We start from the raw sequence: 18,378 nt of genomic DNA, 5'->3' as shown, positions 1-18,378 counted from the left end.
TGAAAGCAGCAGCTGTAGTGGCCCCACACAGACCTCAGTCACAGCCCATGCTGTGCATCAGCCAGTCCACACGCTGCTTGTCCTGCTGCTGGGCTCTCCCACTGGGTTGGGGCTGGTCACTCCTCACATTTCCTTAGCAGGATCTGAGGTTCCCATCACATGTGCTCGCTGCTTTTGGGAACAGAGCTTCCATTACTGCCTCCCTCTGGGATGGGAAGAGTGGGTTCTCTCTTTAGGGCAGCTGGGGCCCTGCCTATCCAGAGAGATAGAGGAACCTGCACCTTGTGTTCAAGTGCTCAGCTATGGCAGCAGCACTGCCCACAAGACACTGCCCCTGCAACTCCTGCCTGCTAATTCCCTGTCCTGGAGTCAGCACGATTGCATGCCTTGTAGACAGCCCTTACAGCACATGATCTTGAGTGTCCTGCCCAAGCAAGCATGTACCACGGGGCAGTTTTGGGGTCAGGCTTGTATACAAGCAGACGCAGAGGAAAACTGCTGCATGAGATGAATAAGAAGCTGTTTGAGGCCCTGTGGTTTCCCCAAATGTGCTGTGCATACCTCCAGTTTAGGGCTAAATGAAGTTCACAACATACTTGGCCTTCACAAGGGCCAGGTCTTTAGCTTGGCTGTATTCATTGTTGTGACTTGGGCCACCCAGTCTTGAGGTCCATCTCTCTTGTATGGCGTGTATGGATGTGCTGTAGAGCAAGAGCTTTGCGTGTTCTCGTTGTCTGTTCTGATGCTCAGCCCCTACTACCCTGCCTGGTATCCTTGGAACTGGACCTCAGCAGTATTCCTGCCTAGCACTGGGAATGAGTAGCTGAGGCTTGTGGGCGAGGAAGAAGTATTATAGGAAGTCATAGGTGGGGGGATGTGGAAGTATTCCAGCAAGAATACTTTGTAGTATATTGCAGATGAGTGAGGACTGGGGGGGTCTTGTAGAGAATGGGTGGCCTGGTGTTGATAAGCAGGGGCCTTTGGTAGCCTGTGTACCTGCTTGAGGCTGGCTCTGTGGGTTTGCATCCTACTGAAACCAAAGCTTCTGTCTCTCCCTTGCTCTGAGGGATCTGCAGGTTGTGCAGTAAACTGATTTCTGTTAATTTGGGATTGATTAACTTGGACCTCAGGCTGCCAGCCCTACAGGTACCTACCACAATGTGGGACTTCCAGTGTTAATCTATCTACTCACCAGGATGAAAGGCTGAGAGGATGCTGGGGCCTTTAAAAATTGGCAGCATCCTGAATTCAGTAATGGGAAGGGGGAAAGCGTGGTAAACAAAGCATCAGAGCGCCGAGTTGTCCTTCCTGTGGCATATTCCCTCCAGGTTCTGTTGGAAAAATCCCTCGAGAGATAATCGGTGAGTTTGGGAAAATAAGGTATTGGACAACCTGACCTCGACATTGTAGTGCTAATAGCTTAGATAGGTACTTTATATCTGATGGGGTGTGACACCAGGTAGAAGTCCTCAGCAGAAGGAAGCAGTTCAGTCACTGTCATGTGTCCATCTCTGCTGCTCAGCAGAGTCATGGTAGTTTGCTGCTTTTATGCCATTGGGCAAGGCAGAGGGAGCAGATGATCAGGGGCTGGAGCACCTCCTGTATGAAGACAGGCTGAGAAAGTTGGGGCTGTTCAGCCTGGATAAGAGAAGGCTGCGTGGAGACCTCATAGCAGCCTCCAGTATCTGAAGGGGGGCTATAGGGATGCTGGGGAGGGACTCTTCATTAGGGACTGTAGTGACAGGACAAGGCATGATGGGTTCAAACTTAAACAGGGGAAGTTTAGATTGGATCTAAGGAGGAAATTCTTTCCTGTGAGGGTGGTGAGGCACTGGAATGGGTTGCCCAGGGAGGTTGTGAATGCTCCATCCCTGGCAGTGTTTAAGGCCAGGTTGGACAGAGCCTTGGGTGAGATGGTTTAGTGTGAGGTGTCCCTTCCCGTGGCAGGGGATTGGAACTGGATGATCTTAAGGTCCTTTCCACCCCTAACTATTCTATAATTCTATGATTCTATCTCTAGAAACTTGCTGGGTTTGTTATTGAGCAGAAGCAGCTTGTTTTGCTTTATTCAAACTTGTAAACCCTGCCTCCTCCCCCTTTTACTTCCCTCCTTCTTAAGGCACATGGGTGGTTTTGTGGTCCCTGTATCCGGTCTCTGTGTGATACAGCGTGTGCGCTGAGGAAGAGGGACAGATAAAACCCAGCTCAGAGTTCTGGGAATCCTCACCTCAGTGCTGATGGGGAAGTGCTGTGCTCCCAGGGGCTAGCAGATAAGATGCTGGGCTTCTTGTCGTACCGAAGCATCGGGGCTGCCAGCAGGGCTTCATGATTTGGGAGACCCAAACCTTCAGCAGCATCTTGCTTTATTGCTGTCTGTTTGTACACGGGCAGCTGCAAAGCCGTGTTTTGAATTGGGAATGGGCAAATTCAGTCCTGGTTCACAGGGTGAGGAGCAGTGACACGGAATTGCTCGGGGCACGTGCAGGGGTGCATTTAGACCCAGCAGAGTCAGGCTGGCAGGAGGCTGAAGCCTTGCTTTCCACAGCAGCTACCACCATGGCTCTGTGAGAACCCTCCAGGCTGTGTTTCTCTGCTGACCTGGGGGAAAAGCTGGTAAGTGAGAGGGAATTTGGGTGAGCTGGCTCCTCCGCTGGGGTGGTTGAAGGGGATTAGTTACAGCATTTACCTGTCTCTTGCTAGGGGCTAATGCTAACAGGTCCAAGCTCTTCCTGCGTATGGGGACACCACACTGCTGCTTGTTATCAGGTAGAGGAGTTTTATACAGCTGTAGTGGGCAGATGGATGAAGTGTGAGGGTTTCTTTGACTGCGGTGCTACACGTCTTTAAGAAAGCAAATGTACGATGGGTTTCTGTTCAGTGCCTTTTGTTTCAGCTGTGCACACATTGCACTTATCCTGTCTTTGAAACCAAGTCTATACCTGATAGCATTCAGGTTCTTTTTCTCTTCTGTGAGTTCTTTGGATGGTCTAAGGTTAAATTGTAGAGCCCTGGCAAGTGAAAGGGTGCAAAAGGAATTAACAAACCTATTTTGATTGCCTCAGCCTCACGTATTTTTCCTGTACTTGTAGAGGGGGGGACGTACAGTGGAATATTATCTGTGTGTATAAAAATGCACACTCGGAACCAGCAACCTCTCTTTCTCCCTCTTGCAGACTGGAACTGAGCTCTGGAAAAACAAAGTGGAGCTTGGAGCATGTGGCCTGAGGACTGCCCTACCAAGCCAGGGGTAGGGACTTACTGTTTGTGTTGGCTGACGGGTTGTAGATGAGCTTATTGGGACAAGTGCTTTGTTCTCAACTGAAAATACTTCTTTAATTTCTCTGTCAGATGTAGGTGTTAATCCCAGAGTTATTATGTGGTCAACAGTTACAGACCTTGTTCCCTTTTCTTGCAGGTGGTAGCTAAGAAGTGAGCAGGATGCCCCCAGGCATTTACTGCCCTATGGAATTCTGGTCCAAGGGGGAGAACCAAAACATCCAGGTGGATTTTCTGCTGCCCACAGGCATATATTTAAACCTCTCTGTGTCCTGCAATGCCAGCTTGGGCACCATCAAGCAGGTAACAGCCTTGTTTCACAGTCTTATCTGCAGTAGTCTCCAAGTAGTCAAATACAGATGCTGGACTGACTCAAAGTATTCAGGATGCCAGCTCACAGAAAATGAATACTGAAAATTGGGAATGGGAATCATAGGGGGGATTTTACTTAGTGTTCTTTGAGGAATAAAAAGCCGTAGTGAAAGCATGTGTAAATGAAATGTAGCTGCCTCCTTGTTTCCATGGGCTGTGTTAGGGGAGAGTGAAGGAAAACAGTGGGAAAGGTTTTCTCTGCAGCAGCAGCAGCAGCAGGCTGGCCTGGATGAGTCACAGATCACAAGGGACAGAAGCACAGTGCCAGATTATTCCAGGTTTTCTTGTGCTGCAGTTTTCAGGTAAAAAAAAAAAACAACAAACCCAAACCAGCCTAAAACCCCATAACTGGAGCTGACTGGTTCTAGCTGTTAAGTTACAGGTCTGTGTTTCACAGCCAGAATAGGCACTGGGCCAGAACAGAGGCTGTCTACTCAGGAGTCCTGTCTCCTATAGCAGGCATTTAGGATGAGAGTGAAGAAATGGAGTGTGTGGTGTAGAAGTGCCATCCCCTGGGAGTGAAGGAAGGGTTCTTGGGTCTTGTCATTGATTTCATGTTACTGGGGGCAAGTTATTTAACTGAGTTTTGCTTCCAGTGGGAGCAGTACCTCTAGTTCACAAGGCCAGCAGTCAGCCAGTACTTACAGTGAGATATTCAGGTGGAGGATACTGAAATCCTGGGGTTGAAGGATTTACTTTGCCTGAAACAAATGGCAAGCATGAAAAGAAGTCAGTTAAAGGCACTTGCAGATAAATCTATCCAGCGCTTCAGCATGAGTTGAAGTCACCAGACTTGGCTGAAAAGCAGCCTGTGATTGCAGCTCCAGGAATGCTGTGGGAAGGTTTGGCTGTTCATTGCCTTCACCAAAGGGCGTACCTCGAGGGAATGAGGTTGTGGGGCGATCAGAGTCATTGAGGTTGGAAAAGACCCTTAGGATGAGGAGGAGGAGGGTGATGTCCTGGCAGTGCAGCGGTAGTTTCACCCTGCTGTTGCTCTGGCCCAGGTGGTGTGGAAGCATGCTCAGTATGAGCCGCTGTACCATATGCTCAGTGATCCTGAGGCCTATGTCTTCACGTGCATCAACCAGACAGCAGAGCAGCAGGAGCTGGAGGACGAGCAGCGGCGGCTTTGTGACATCCAACCCTTCCTGCCGGTGCTGCGGCTCGTGGCTCGGGAAGGAGACAGAGTCAAGAAGGTTATTAACTCCCAGATCAGCCTGCTCATTGGGAAAGGTCAGTTCCCCATCACCAGGAGCGTGGCGGGGGTGTTGGAACACAGTTCTACCCCAGAAACCCTTGCTATGTGTGGAATACTGATGGAGGAGAACAGCGTGTGTGTGCAGAGCCCTGGCACAGGCTGCCCAGGGAGGCTGTAGTCTCCCTCTCTGGAGACATCCCAAACCCACCTGGACACGTTCCTGTGTAACTTGCTCTGGGTGATCCTGCCTTGGCAGAGGGTTGGCCTGGATGATCTCCAGAGGTCCCTTCCAGCCATAGTGATTCTGTGGTGTGTCCTGCTGGCAGAGGGCTATGGCAATTGGGTACATTTGCACACAGTAAATAAGCAATTGCTCATAGCTTGGCTGACTTCTTTTGGCCAGACTTTGAGCATGTGCTCAGGAAGACTGTCACAGACACTTGATCACCGTTGGGTGCAGATGCTTATTTTGCCTTTCTCTCTACTCTCCACGTAGGTTTGCATGAGTTTGACTCGGTGCAGGATCCAGAGGTGAATGATTTCCGTGCCAAAATGTGCCAGTTCTGCGAGGAGAGAGCAGCGAAGCGGCAGCAGCTCAGCTGGGCAGCTTGGATGGAGTACAACTTCCCCTTGCAGCTGGAGCCCATGGCCAAAGGCCCTGGCACTGGCCCTCTCCATATCCCCACCAAGAACATTTTTGTCAATGTCAAGTTCCAGTCTGGAGGGGTAAAGCACGGTCTTTTCTATGGCCATGTTTAACTGGGTTGTGCCTTCCTTTTGAGCATTTGGAGGCAGAATAATGCGTGCATGGACATTGCTTCCATGTGGTCAGTGTTCATCTTCATTCTCCTGTGGAGATGGCTGGGAGGGAGACTCTGAGCCTACAGATGAAAGAGCTGTTCCCCTTCATTGGGTGTACTGGTGAGCTGGTAGCTGAGGTTGCTGCATGTCCATGTGGTGGAAAGCTTTTAGGGTAGGAAGGGAGCATAGAACCCAATAGATGCCTTTCCTTTTGAACCCAAGAGTCTGCTCAGCTCATGCTCAGCATATACTGCTTGCAGGCATCAGTCCCTGTTCTTGCCTGCTACCCTTGGGTTAGCGTTGTTCCTGCATGTTGTGCCTGGGTGTGAAGCAGGAGTCACCCCTATGGGAGAAGGGCTTTCCAGAGCAGTGTGTTTGAGCGTGGTGACCTCAGCCACCCTCTGCCTTTGCTGGTGGAGTGGCAGTGGGATGATTTTTAATGACTGGCAACCACATGAACCAGTGATGCCGCTTAAACTGGACTCAAAGCTCCTGATTTCCAGTCTTGTGGTTGTGCTGCTGAAAGATGCTCCTGCCCAGTTAGACAAATATCCCTGCTTGTTTGCTGATTGTGTGTGTGTGATTCTGCCTTCCTACCCTTCTCTTTATTGTCGGTAACAGGAATGTTGTCACCTACCTGCCGAGCTACTGCTGCTCCTTGAGCTGGTTTCAGCCCTTTGCTGGTGTTTGACAGTGTGTGCTGTGCTGTTGGTATTGCAGGAGAGCTTCACTTTCCAGATCTCCCCAAATGAGTTCCCCATCACGTTAATGAGCTATGCTATCAAGAAGCAGGCTACTGTCTTCCGCCATGAGACAGTGGAGAAGCCAGAGGACTACACCCTGCAGGTGAATGGGAAATGTGAATACCTCTATGGGAACTACCCCCTGTACCAGTTCCAGGTGAGCCTCGTGTCTTGCTTTGTCAAGGAGCCTGTTCCTATTGCTGGGAGGGTATCCTCCAACCCAAGGAGGCAGTGCTGTTTACAGGAATGCAGCACAACAATGGCAGGACTTGGATGCTACTTAAGGCAAGGGATGCTTCGAACAGCCTAACAGACCCATATGCTTTTGGGGGCTAATGATCTAATCCTGTCCCTGGGTACCAAGTGCTGTGTAAATGCATTTACAGACTGTGGTTCTAGAAATGTCTGCTTGCTTGCTTGGTGAGCTGGGGTTCTCTTTCTGAAAGCTGGGCAAGTAATGCTGTATGCTGTGTTCCCCTGGCAAGGCAAACTGCTGTTGGGAGTGCTGGATCCTCCTCAGTGTTTTCCCTTAATGCAGCCATTTGAGTCAGTTGATGAAATGCCAGCTATAAAAGGCACTTCATATTCTCAGTTCTGGCAACATGAGTCCAGTGAGGTTTATGAAGCCAAGAGGGGATAAATTAAAACTGATTTTTGGTTATTGCTGTGTCCTTTCCTTGCTCCTTCCACCTGCTTTGTGCTCCAGCCAGTTCTGATTTGCTGCCTGCTCTCGCCTGGCTCCGTTTCATCCCTGCTGACTCTGCCCTCTCTTTGCAGTACATTCGCAGCTGCCTGCACCGAGGCCTGACGCCCCATCTGACCATGGTACACTCCTCCACTATCATTGCCATGAGAGATGAGCAAACCAACTGTATCACCAGCCCCCCCAAGACTGCTGCCAAGCCCCCCCCGCTCCCCAAGAAGAAGGTAACAGGGGGCATCCTCAACTCATCCCCTGATGGAGATGCTGATCTTGTGTGGGAACAGCAGCTGGTTCTCCCTGCCCTCCTCAGGACAGGTTCCTGACTAGGGTCTAAGAGCCAGGGATTCCCAATCACCCTTCCACCTCCCTCTGCAGCTTCCCTGGGTGCCACAGACCTCATGCTGCCCGCCTGCAATGCAGTGCTCTTTTCTGTCGGAGCAAAGAGCATGGGGTGGGAGATGAGGTCTGGTGCTGGCTTGAGAAGCCTTTATTGCACTTATTCCTGATTGGAGGAACCCTTTTCTCTTCCCAGCCAAACTATGGTTCTCTGTGGTCCTTGGAGCAGTCGTTCTACATCCAGCTGGTGCAAGGCAGCAAGGTCAATGCAGATGAGGGGATGAAGGTAGGTACCTGCTCACCTTGGAGTTTTGGTTTTGTGTCCTGGCTTTCCCAGCCACATCCCTTGTTTGTGTGGTGAGGAAAGCAGGGGCCCACAGCTTGGTCTCATGTGATCCTCCCTTATGCTTCCTTCAGCCTTTGGGCAGTTTCTGAACTGCAGCACAACAGGAAGGGGAAGGGAAGTTGGGAGCCAGCAGCCCAGCAGTGTGTTCTTAGGAACACTCCCCTGCCAAAAGGGGAGCAGCAAACAGAGCTGCTGCCCTGTGGGAGCGTTGCTTGACAGTGGCATGGAGGGGCAGGGAGGTCTGCAAAGAGCAGGGGAGGGGAAGTTGAGCTCTGAGAGAGTGATGGGAGAGGTTCTGGCAGGGGACATTAAGGCAGAAGGCAAGAGGCAGTAAAGCCCTGGGATTTGCAGGATGTCTGCCATGAAGGGGAAGCAGGTGAATGAGGAGAAGGGGAAGGGAATGGCTGCCCCTAGGGAAAGGAAGGAAACGGGGCAAGAATATCTCACATGCAGGGCAAGGCTTTATAACGAAACAGGCAATCAGACAGTCATCTCTTCTGCCCGGTGCCCCACCGTTTTGCAGCTCTTCTGATCATGTATCTTCAGCAAACAAATCAAGTCCCTGCGGGTTCATGGCGTTCTCCTCTTTCTCCTTCCCTCAGCTGGTGGTGCAAGCAGGGCTCTTTCATGGCAATGAGATGCTGTGCAAGACGGTGTCAAGCTCGGAAGTGAACGTGTGCTCGGAGCCCGTGTGGCAGCAGAGGCTGGATTTTGACATCAACATCTGTGACCTTCCCCGCATGGCGCGGCTCTGCTTTGCCCTCTATGCTGTCATTGAGAAGGCAAAGAAGGCGCGTTCCACCAAGAAGAAGTCCAAGAAAGCTGTAAGTAGAAGCCAGCGTGGTGCTGAGCCAGGTTTGCCGGTGCTGGAGGGCACCATTCTGAACCAGATGCCTTCTGCTTTCAGAATAAGACTTCATTAATAAAAGGCCTTACACAGTTATTGCCAGTAACTTCTTCAACAGGAGCAGGAAACTGAGGAGTGGCTGCTTGTAGGAAGGGTTGTTTAAATGTAGTTTCTTGTCCAGAAAGACCATTAAGAAACATACCCAGCATCTGAATGCACATAAAGAGGAATCGTTTGTGTCAGTGTCTCTGTTGCTGTTCCACAACTTCCTTGTTTTGTAGTTAGCTTAAACCATCGTCTGTGTTGCATCTTCTTTCTAGGAAGGTCTTTCATCCACATCCCCCATGGGGTAAGTTAACAGTTAAGAAAGGGGAAGAAAATGAGGAATGTAGAAACTGGTTACAGCACAGCTTTTAGGAGAGATAGAATGGCAGTGCATCTAACCTTGAATTTTCAAGGTTACAGCAGCAAGATGCTGCAAACTGAGGCCAGAAAGTGTTAAATCTCTTTGGAAGCTCTTGTTTTGAGCTTCTGAATCAGAGATGTAGCGATATTTCTCACTTTCCTCATCTCTCTTCCAAAACTTGTAGTTCATTAATAATTCAGTAACGAAAAGTAGATCTAAGCGTAGCCTGTAACTGAGTCACTGGTTTCCCAGTGTTAAGCATGATGCCTTGAAGAGTTTTCTCCAAGAGCAATAAATCCATTTGTCCCTCTGAATATTATTGGTTTTGCAGCCACAAAACCACTGTTTCCATGCTTTAAAGAGGGGGTTAGTCATGCCATCCTTACTAGAGCGCAGAGAAAGGAGGCGCTGACAAATGCAAACACAGCTTTTCAAGTCTCAGTTCTGCTAGCTCCTTTTCTCTGCTGAAGGGTTCACTGAGCTTTGTTGTGCTCACATCAATAGGGTTCTCAGGGTTACGGTGCATTAATGTCTGGGGAGCAACAGGCAACCCACGGGTCCTGCTTGAGTGAACCGATTGCTGGGTTGGAGACTTCAGACTGGGAAACATTCTGAGGCCAGCACCAGGATCAACCCTTTTACTGTTGTTTTCTCCCTTCAGAATAGCAGAGCCCCGGCTCCTGCTGGCGGCTTTTGTTGAGCAGAATATCTGATTCATCCAGAGCCTGCGTTTCTGTGGTCACACTGGAACCATTTCCAGGTTTGAAGCAGCCAGAAGGAAATCTTGCTGTTCTGATTGACAAAACACAGCCTGGTTAGCGGGGTTGTGATGAGGGTTTTGTTCACGTGGGGTCTGGTACTGGGGAGAGATGGATGAATTCTGGTGAGCTCTTCATATAAACTCACAGTGTTTGCTGTGATTTTTCCACATGGGCAGCCGCAGCAATGAGTGAGGTGCCAGATCCCATTTGAAATGGTTGGTGAGAGGAGGTTGCAGCCAGAGCACACCCTGATTTTTGTGTTTGATGAATAATCTGTTTGCTTGCTTTGCTTACAGAACCCAGGGTTCGTTACGTGCCCGTTGTTTGTGTGTGTGTGGAGCAGATAGGTGGGACTAAATCATTCACTACCACAACAACAGGCCCTCTTGCCGGCTGACTGGGATGAGTCAGAGGGTTAATGTCACCCAGAGGGTTGGCTCAGTGTTTCTGTAAGTCATGCAGGAGATATTTCTGTCCTTACAGTGCTGAAGCGTTGCTTTGCTGGACTTAATCCACCAGAAATCTTGCCTTGTGTTTTGGCAGGCTCTGTGCTGTGGTTTGATGTCACTTGCTCTGTGAGAAAAGGTTATTGCTGGTGGTGTTTTGTTTGGCTTTTCCCTATGATCTAGAGGCTGATATGTCAAATGGGATTTCACTATCGCATCAGCTCAGAGGTTTGTGAGAGGCTGCTGGGAAAGGGATTAGTTCTGTTGCATTAGAGGGAAATGCTGACTTTGCTACCTCCACCACGTCCTTTGGGGCGAGAACGATGTGGAATGTCTCAGTGGAACAAAAGGATGTGTCACTGGGGTTCCTGTCAAATATTCCCCTCTTTGGGGGTGCCTCTCGCTACTGTTTTGCCTCACAAGCTCTTTGCAAGCCAGTTTCTGTGCTGAGGTCTGCTTAAGCCTTGGTGTTTTCTGAGCAACTGAGTGAATTGCTGGTGTTGTTGAAACCTCCTTGAAGTAAACCCTTATATGAAGTAAACTGTTCCATTTGGGGAGCCTGGCTGCAGGAAACCTTAGGTCATTTGTGGAACACATCTGTCTGCCCTGATGGCAGGGAGACAGGCTCTTCTCAGCCATGTCCTAGTCACTTGCTGGAGTCTTTGGGTTGTATAGATGGTGTTTATTACTGTACAGAGTAGCCAAGGCTGTTCTTCCCATTATCAGATGTATCTGGTGTTCCTTGCCTAGTGTTCTGAAGTCATGCTAACACTGTGTTCCCTGCTTCAAAGTTAAGGTTGGTCTCCTTTCAGACTGTGAAATATATGAAGTATATGCCATAGCTCCTTCAAATATGGAGTGTAGAGCTGCAATGCCTTACAGGCAACTTTGATACTCTTCAGCCTTGGAAAATGAAGAAGTTTTAGACATATTTGAGAGGAGTGTTTGGTGCCATTTAGCACTACACAAAAGACAAATATCTGAATCTGATGACCTCTCGTACTCTGATTTTAGGAGAACTTAAAAGGAAAGCATACAGGCATGGCTACCTGGGGTGGTCTATTTGTTGCAGGAGGCCTTTTGTGAAGGGGTACCTCTTGAGTGGGAAGTTACCTGCTTGTAGCATTCTGTGTAGCATCCTGCAGACTTGGAAAAGATCAAGAATATATAACTTCTTATCCCTGGCTTTGCTTTACATGGGGATATCTCACTTTGTTGTTAAAAACTATTCCCTTCATGCAGCTTTTGCAACTACAGCACCCAAATGAGCTTCTTTCTTTGCTGTGCAGGACTGCCCTATCGCCTGGGTGAATGTCATGCTCTTTGACTATAAGGACCAGCTGAAAACAGGGGAGTGCTGCTTGCACATGTGGTCCTCTTTTCCAGGTATGTCAAGAGCTAGAGCTACTGTTGTTTTATGTCTTTAGCTTCCATCACAAGATCAGATGCCCTGTATCCTGTATTGCTGTCCAGTTGTAGGAGGGCCCGTAACAGTTTGCACTACCAGACCCAGTACAATTGCTGCTCTATATTGTGATGACATCTAGAACCCCACCAAGTTGAAGGCCTTGTTTGCCTGGTATTGCATGTATAAGAGGTTGCTCCTGTCCTAAAGATGTCACATACACCTCACTTGTGGGAGGTCAAGTGAGCTGCTCAGGGCCGGGCAGTGCCCATGACAGAGCTGGGAGGAGCAGTCTGTGCTCTACTTTCTGCACCAGAGCTTCAGAAGATTTGGGTTCATGTGTTTATGCACTTTGCTTTTCAGATGAGAAAGGAGAACTTCTAAACCCCATGGGCACGGTACAATGCAACCCCAACACGGAAAGCGCAGCAGCCTTGGTCATCTGCTTCCCCAGCGTTGCATCGCATCCTGTGTATTACCCATCGTTTGAGCAGGTAAGGGACATGGTTTTTTGGGAGGCACAGAAATCCACCAGCTTTGCTGTGAATTCCTCATCACAGATGAGCATTTCTTCATAAAATGCCCTTAACTGAGCTGCCTTTACGCTGCAGACGGCACTAGGCTCTGCAGGAAGGAAGAGGAATAAAGGGGAAATGAGTGAAAGTAGAGAGCTCCCTCCCTTTCAGCACAGGGTGATAACATGCTGTGTGGCTATGGGGATTTTCCATCTGTCACTGCCTCTGGCCAGACACTTAAAGTGGAAGAAGAAACTTGCTTGTTACAGGAAAGGAAGGAGATTTGCTGTGCCAAGGACGTAGATGCTCCCCTGTGATGCAAGTTCTGGCTCAGATGCTTTAATAGATTGTGCCCATGTGCAGGGTGGCTTGGGCTGTGCTGGCTGCTTGGCAAACACATGCCTGTTCTAGGAATGTGGAACAACTCCTGTTAGCTGGGAGCTCAGTGACCCAGAGCCCCTGTGCACAAACTCTATGGGTGTGCAGGTCTGTCCCCTTTGGGAAGAGGACTCATCCCTTCCTCCTCGTTACTACCATGGAAGGGGGGTCTGTGGGCAGCTAGGTTACACATCAGAGCAGCGGGGTCCTGCTGAGTACATCACCTGCACTTGGGCTGTGAGGTGCAGTTCCCTTCTCCAGAGGTGGCAAGTGGCTGACCTCTAATACACCATAAATGCTTGAAGTGATGGGGAGCTAAAAGTACAGAGGAAATGAGGAGCCTTTCTCAGACTCTTTGTTTGTGTCCCAGCTGCTGGAGTTGGGGAAGAATGGAGAACAACCCCGTGGTGCTGCAGCAGAAGATCCCGAGGAGGTGAGTCTTCTGGCACCAGTTTTTCAGCCATGTGCAGGTTATGTGCAAGTCTGGTTTCACAGATCAAGTTATACCTTTCCACCTTACCCCCAACCAGGGTTTTTTTCACCAAACTGGGTCATGCCCCAGCCCTATATGGGTCTCTAGGCTGAGCAAGCCCTATGGGTTGAGACTGAGCCCCATGTAAGCTCTTTCCTATGATTCTCATGAACAGAAGCTGCAGCTGAAGGAGATCCTGGAGCGGAGAAGCCACACTGAGCTATATGAGCATGAGAAAGACCTGGTGTGGAAGATGAGGTACGATATCCGCGACCAGTACCCCCAAGCTTTGGCAAAGCTGCTCATCATCACCAAGTGGAACAAGCATGAAGATGTTGCCCAGGTGAGGATGCTGGGCTTGGCAGCCTTTTTGGTCCATCTTTCAGTGTCTGCAGTGCTCTGTTGTGTTTGGGAGGCCACCTTAGCAGGGGATGTTTTGCAGTGCCCTGTGCAGGTAGGTTTGGCATCACTGAGGATGAGGAAGATTTTCTGTTCTCAACCACTGTGAACGCATGCTGTGGTACCCAGCTGAGTTGAGGGTTGGCTCTGCTTGGCTCTGTGCTGTCCCCTCTAGAAACCGGAGGCAAGAAAACATCTGCTTAATTCAGAGCAGAAATAGGATCTGGATGAGACATTCTTAACTGATCATGAGAGATCAGCACTGGCTGCCTCAGGGGGTCTGTGAATCTCTTCCACTGAGAACATCAGACATCAGTTGGGGATGGTGTCTGTGCTGCTCATCCCTCCTTGCTTTCACAGGGCCGTCTAAAGATCCCTTTCTAGTCTACATTATTATGCTGCAGAGCAGTGCCTTTTCCTGAAGAGCTTAATCCAACTGGTACAGCAAATGTAACCCTGCTGTGGACTTTGATGGCTCTTCCTGTCTGCCTTGCTAGGAAGTTTGGAGGGTTTTGACCTGGTGTCTGCAAACTTGCTCTGAGGCATCTATAAATAGTGCCCTCCCCTGCAAAGGCGCTGCTCTTCAGCAGTAGAATTCTAGATTTCTGTCTATTGCCATAAAACCCTTGATCCTTTTTCGCTGTTTTTCCCCTTGCAGATGATATCCCTGCTTCAGACCTGGCCAGAGCTGCCTGTCCTGAATGCCTTGGAGCTGCTGGATTTCAGCTTTCCTGACCGTTATGTTGGCTCCTTTGCTGTCAACTCATTAAAGAAGCTGACGTAAGCGTTATCCACAAGGGATATGCAGAGCCCTTTCTATTTCTGTGCAGGGCTGCTGAGGGGGACTGTGAACAAGGCTGACAGCCTTGTCTTTACAGTTCCTGCAAGCACACGTGTTGATAAGGTTCTCTTTTTCCTTTCTCTCCCCAGAGATCACGACGTGTTCCAATACCTGCTACAGCTTGTCCAGGTGCTCAAGTATGAATCCTACCTAGACTGTGAATTAACCAAGTTCCTGCTGGACAGGGCGTTATCCAACCGCAAGATCGGCCACTTCCTCTTCTGGCATCTGAGGTAAAGGCTTTTCCTCGGGAATCAATCAAGTGAAACCAGCATTTACTGGTTTGCTCACGGCTCTGGGAAGCGGGACAGCAAGCAGGGCTGGATGTATAGATGAAAACATACTTGTTTAAAGGCTGTTGGCTATCCTTCAGCTGTGGTCTTTCACCAAAGCATTAGTGGGAGCTCCTTACTGTCATTACCAAAATATATATGTATATATGTTTGTGTATATGTATTTATGTGTGTGTGTGTGTGTATATATATATATATATATATACACACATACATATATATGTGCATACAGGCACCTCTGTGGTGAAATCTACTGTGGACATCTGTGGCCACCTGCCAGTTCTGAGCCATATGCTCTGAACTGTCCTTGAGTAATGCCCTCAAAGGAGGGGTTAGCAATGTAGCCATCCAGAACGATGTCTCATCACTTCGAGCAATGGTTTTTCTACTGGGGTGGGTGCATTATTTTCTCTCCGCAGTACACAGAATCTAAACAGCAGCCAATGTTCTGCACCCTTCTCTCCCCCTGCTCTTTGTGCTGACATGAATGGAAGAATTAGTCACTCACTGCAGTGAGTCAGAACTGCTCTACTCTCCTTTCTTTCTCTAGGTCAGAAATGCACGTTCCTGCAGTTGCCTTGAGGTTTGGCCTGATCCTGGAAGCATACTGCAGAGGCAGCACCCACCACATGAAAATCCTGATGAAACAGGTAAAACCTGCTTTTAGCCACGAGGCTGACTTCCCTTTTCCAGTTTAATGGTATCGGCAATACAAAGAAAGCCTTACAACTGCTATATTGGGTTGGCCGCATCCTATTAAGAGCCTGGTGCTCCCCATCACATGTGACTTTACTCAGCTCTTGGCTGCATGTGTCCCAAACTACACTATGTGTCTAGAATGGTTTGAAAGGCACTTTTGCATAACCGGAACTACCCCAAAGCACTGAAGGGCAGGGACTCATCCTCCCTTTTCTAGCCAGTGCTAGTCCTTTGGTGCTTGATAATGTCCATTTTCCCTGGTGCAGTCATTGCCTTGCAATGCATTTATGCCCAGCAGAGTACTAATCAATCCATTATTGATTATGGACTATCAAGCAGATGCTACTAAATCTGTTTTGTTGCAATGTGTGAAATTGCCCCAAGTTGAAGAGGAGGCAAGAGATAGACCCAAGGCTTGGATTTCACAATAGACTTTAATAGGTTTTAAGCTCTTTGTTACCCCTGTTCCTTCCCTCCCCTGTTTCAGGGAGAAGCCCTCAACAAGATGAAAGCTCTGAATGACTTTGTTAAAGCGAGTTCTCTGAAGGCCACCAAGCCTCAAACCAAGGAGATGATGCACGTGTGCATGAAGCAGGAAACTTACCTTGAAGCACTTTCCCACCTCCAGTCCCCCCTGAACCCCAACATTATCCTCGCTGAAGTGTGGTAAGGAAGTTACTGCATCCCTCCGCTTGCGCTGCAGGCTTTGTTCAGCACCAGGGCTGGGCTTCTTCTCACCCCAAGGTCCCCTTCTGTCATGGAAGGCCCCAGTCTGTGAGCATTTGCTGTTGCATTTGCAGCTTAGATGGCTGCTTGTTTAATAGATAGCAGCTCCAGTGGCGATGTTTCTGTTTGCTCTAGTGTGGATCAGTGCACCTTTATGGACTCCAAAATGAAGCCTTTATGGATTGTGTTTAATAATGAAGAGACAGGTGGAGGTGGAGTGGGAATTATTTTCAAAAATGGAGATGGTGAGTCTGTGTTCCTCATAGTCCCAACTATTTATTGGGGTGAGTGGGCCTAGCTGTGGGCCGTTCCGATGTTGTGTAAATGAGGACCATCAACGTGGTTGAATGTCGGCAGTAAGCTGGGGAGATAAAAACTCCCCTGTACAGTTCATTTGCTGCCCTTCTCTTGGAGATTTTAGCCCAGCTGTAGCTGGACACCTTTGCACAGTAAAAGGAAACCTGATGTGGGATCTGAAAGAGCTGCTGCATTGCAAGCTGCGTAGGGCTGGAGCATCTGCTGCTCACTGTTGTGTCCAGACAGATGTTTTCTGAAGTGGTACGCTGACTATGGGAAGAGCTTTGGCAAAGTGAAGTAGTGTTTACCTGCATTAGTAGAATCATGTCTGAGTTACGACATCTAGAACAGTGCCTTTATGCTATTACTGCAGTAGTAGACATTGCTGGCTGCTGCTGTTCTTTCACAGCCAGACCTAGCAAGTGGCACATGCAGCAATCACACCTCCAGCAGCCTGCTTCAGGGGCAGAACAAGTGCCCCTTGCAAGAGCACAAGAGGAGGGGATAACAGGAGGTGCTCATGACCCTTTTATCCCTTGTAATGCTGCACAGATCTTCGACAGGACATGCTGACTCTGCAGATGATCCAGTTGATGGACATCCTGTGGAAGCAGGAGGGCCTGGATCTGAGGTGAGTGATGTGCACGCAGTTGTCCTACTGCAATTATATGTCATAGTGGTAAGGCCATTTGGTCTGCAAACTCTTTTGTCCCTGATGAGTCCGTTTAGTGTTCTGGGAGTAGCTAGTCAGGTTTTGTGTGAGGGGTAGAGATGTAGGGCAGACAAGGGAAAGCTTATACAAGACAGCACAACCCCCTTCTGGGCAAGATTTCAGTGGAAGGGTTTCTTTCATCTCTGCAGGATGACCCCTTATGGCTGCCTCTCCACAGGAGACAAGACTGGGCTGATAGAAGTAGTCATGCAGTCAGACACCATCGCCAACATCCAGCTGAACAAGAGCAATATGGTGGCCACGGCAGCCTTCAACAAGGATGCACTGCTGAACTGGCTGAAATCCAAGAACCCGGGGTAGGTGGGCTTACCTTGCACTGCTTCCTTCCAGCTTGAGACACTTCCTGCTTTGCTCAGTTTTCTCCTTCAGTTATGCATATTTCCAAGCTGCCCTACACTATCCAGCTGCTGCACTGCCTGGCACATCTGTATGAGCAGATATGGAGGCAATTGGGTTACTGTTTGCAAGCTGTTTTGGTCTTTCTTTGCTAACTTAAGGTAGAACTGTCCAGAGGCTGATCCAAATCCAAATGTTGAGCATGGCATTGACTATTTCTGGATAAAGTCACAGGATCAATGTGGTGGCAGCTGGAAAAGGGGCAGGAATAATGCCAAAACTGGGAGGTGAAAAAAGCAAGCAGCACAAGAGCTGTGTAGCTTGGGGGTTTACTACAGACAGAAATAGGCAGTAGCGATACCTCAGTGCTATTCCCAGGTAACAAGGCACCAACAGGAATCATTCTGGGAGCCCACTTTGTCTTTTGGATCTGTAGAGATCTAGAAATGAGTTAACTGGGTTGAATGAAACAAACCCATTTTCTGTTGAGGATTTGGATACAACCTTATCTGGACCCCTCCAATTAGACATTGCTACTGCAGCTTTTGTAAAGCAGGGATGGGAGCTCCGCCTCTGAGAGCCCTCTGCAAATTCAAACATGATTCCCAGGGCAGGTTTGCATGGGGGAAGCTGCAAAAACAGCATTCCCAGGGCTGAAGCACTGAGGCTCAAAGTACAGCTCCTATTCAGCCTTTCTGTCCTCTTTAGCGATGCACTGGAACAAGCCATAGAGGAGTTCACTCTGTCCTGCGCTGGGTACTGCGTGGCAACCTACGTGCTGGGGATCGGTGATCGGCACAGCGACAACATCATGATCCGGGAGACGGGACAGGTATGGGGGCTGGATGCTGCTGTGGAAGTACTGGAAGAGGGGCAGGGATGCTACTTAGTAATGGACAGATAGATCCCAGTGCAATCCTAATGCTAAGGGAATACCTCACCTCCCAGTCGAGAGGCAGACTGGACAAATGTTCCCAGTAGAGGGTAAATACAGCTTTATAGTTTGGATTCCAGTTCTGTAAGCACTGCTGCCATCACCTGCTGCTGTT

General features: G+C 49.1%; 1 protein-coding gene across 6 annotated transcripts in view; it reads left to right on the top strand.

Annotated features, from left to right (window-relative positions):
* The window catches only part of PIK3CD (phosphatidylinositol-4,5-bisphosphate 3-kinase catalytic subunit delta), a 40,096-nt gene that overhangs the window by 19,124 nt on the left and 2,594 nt on the right, over nucleotides 1–18,378 (top strand). For 3 of the 6 annotated variants that reach the window (XM_057431931.1, XM_057431923.1, XM_057431939.1), the window contains exons 2-21: nucleotides 3,174–3,247; nucleotides 3,416–3,579; nucleotides 4,653–4,881; nucleotides 5,343–5,572; nucleotides 6,368–6,547; nucleotides 7,168–7,317; nucleotides 7,626–7,715; nucleotides 8,378–8,599; nucleotides 11,525–11,621; nucleotides 12,004–12,134; nucleotides 12,904–12,966; nucleotides 13,181–13,348; nucleotides 14,063–14,184; nucleotides 14,335–14,478; nucleotides 15,089–15,188; nucleotides 15,725–15,903; nucleotides 16,099–16,208; nucleotides 16,813–16,891; nucleotides 17,122–17,289; nucleotides 18,038–18,161. In XM_057431931.1, the coding sequence (XP_057287914.1) occupies nucleotides 3,439–3,579; nucleotides 4,653–4,881; nucleotides 5,343–5,572; nucleotides 6,368–6,547; nucleotides 7,168–7,317; nucleotides 7,626–7,715; nucleotides 8,378–8,599; nucleotides 11,525–11,621; nucleotides 12,004–12,134; nucleotides 12,904–12,966; nucleotides 13,181–13,348; nucleotides 14,063–14,184; nucleotides 14,335–14,478; nucleotides 15,089–15,188; nucleotides 15,725–15,903; nucleotides 16,099–16,208; nucleotides 16,813–16,891; nucleotides 17,122–17,289; nucleotides 18,038–18,161 (2,727 nt within the window). In that variant the 5' untranslated portion in view covers nucleotides 3,174–3,247; nucleotides 3,416–3,438. The remainder of the gene's footprint in view (nucleotides 1–3,173; nucleotides 3,248–3,415; nucleotides 3,580–4,652; nucleotides 4,882–5,342; nucleotides 5,573–6,367; nucleotides 6,548–7,167; nucleotides 7,318–7,625; nucleotides 7,716–8,377; nucleotides 8,600–11,524; nucleotides 11,622–12,003; nucleotides 12,135–12,903; nucleotides 12,967–13,180; nucleotides 13,349–14,062; nucleotides 14,185–14,334; nucleotides 14,479–15,088; nucleotides 15,189–15,724; nucleotides 15,904–16,098; nucleotides 16,209–16,812; nucleotides 16,892–17,121; nucleotides 17,290–18,037; nucleotides 18,162–18,378) is intronic. The other 3 variants (XM_057431957.1, XM_057431967.1, XM_057431948.1) reach the window with 3 other exon arrangements.

This window comes from Pezoporus wallicus, unplaced genomic scaffold, assembly GCF_028554395.1.
Source record: "Pezoporus wallicus isolate ANWC-B61680 ecotype Strahan unplaced genomic scaffold, APGP_CSIRO_Pwel_v1 contig_8006, whole genome shotgun sequence".
In the NCBI taxonomy this organism is placed as follows: domain Eukaryota; kingdom Metazoa; phylum Chordata; class Aves; order Psittaciformes; family Psittacidae; genus Pezoporus; species Pezoporus wallicus.
Note: the sequence above shows the minus strand (reverse complement) of the source record. Positions and strands in the feature narration are given on the sequence as shown.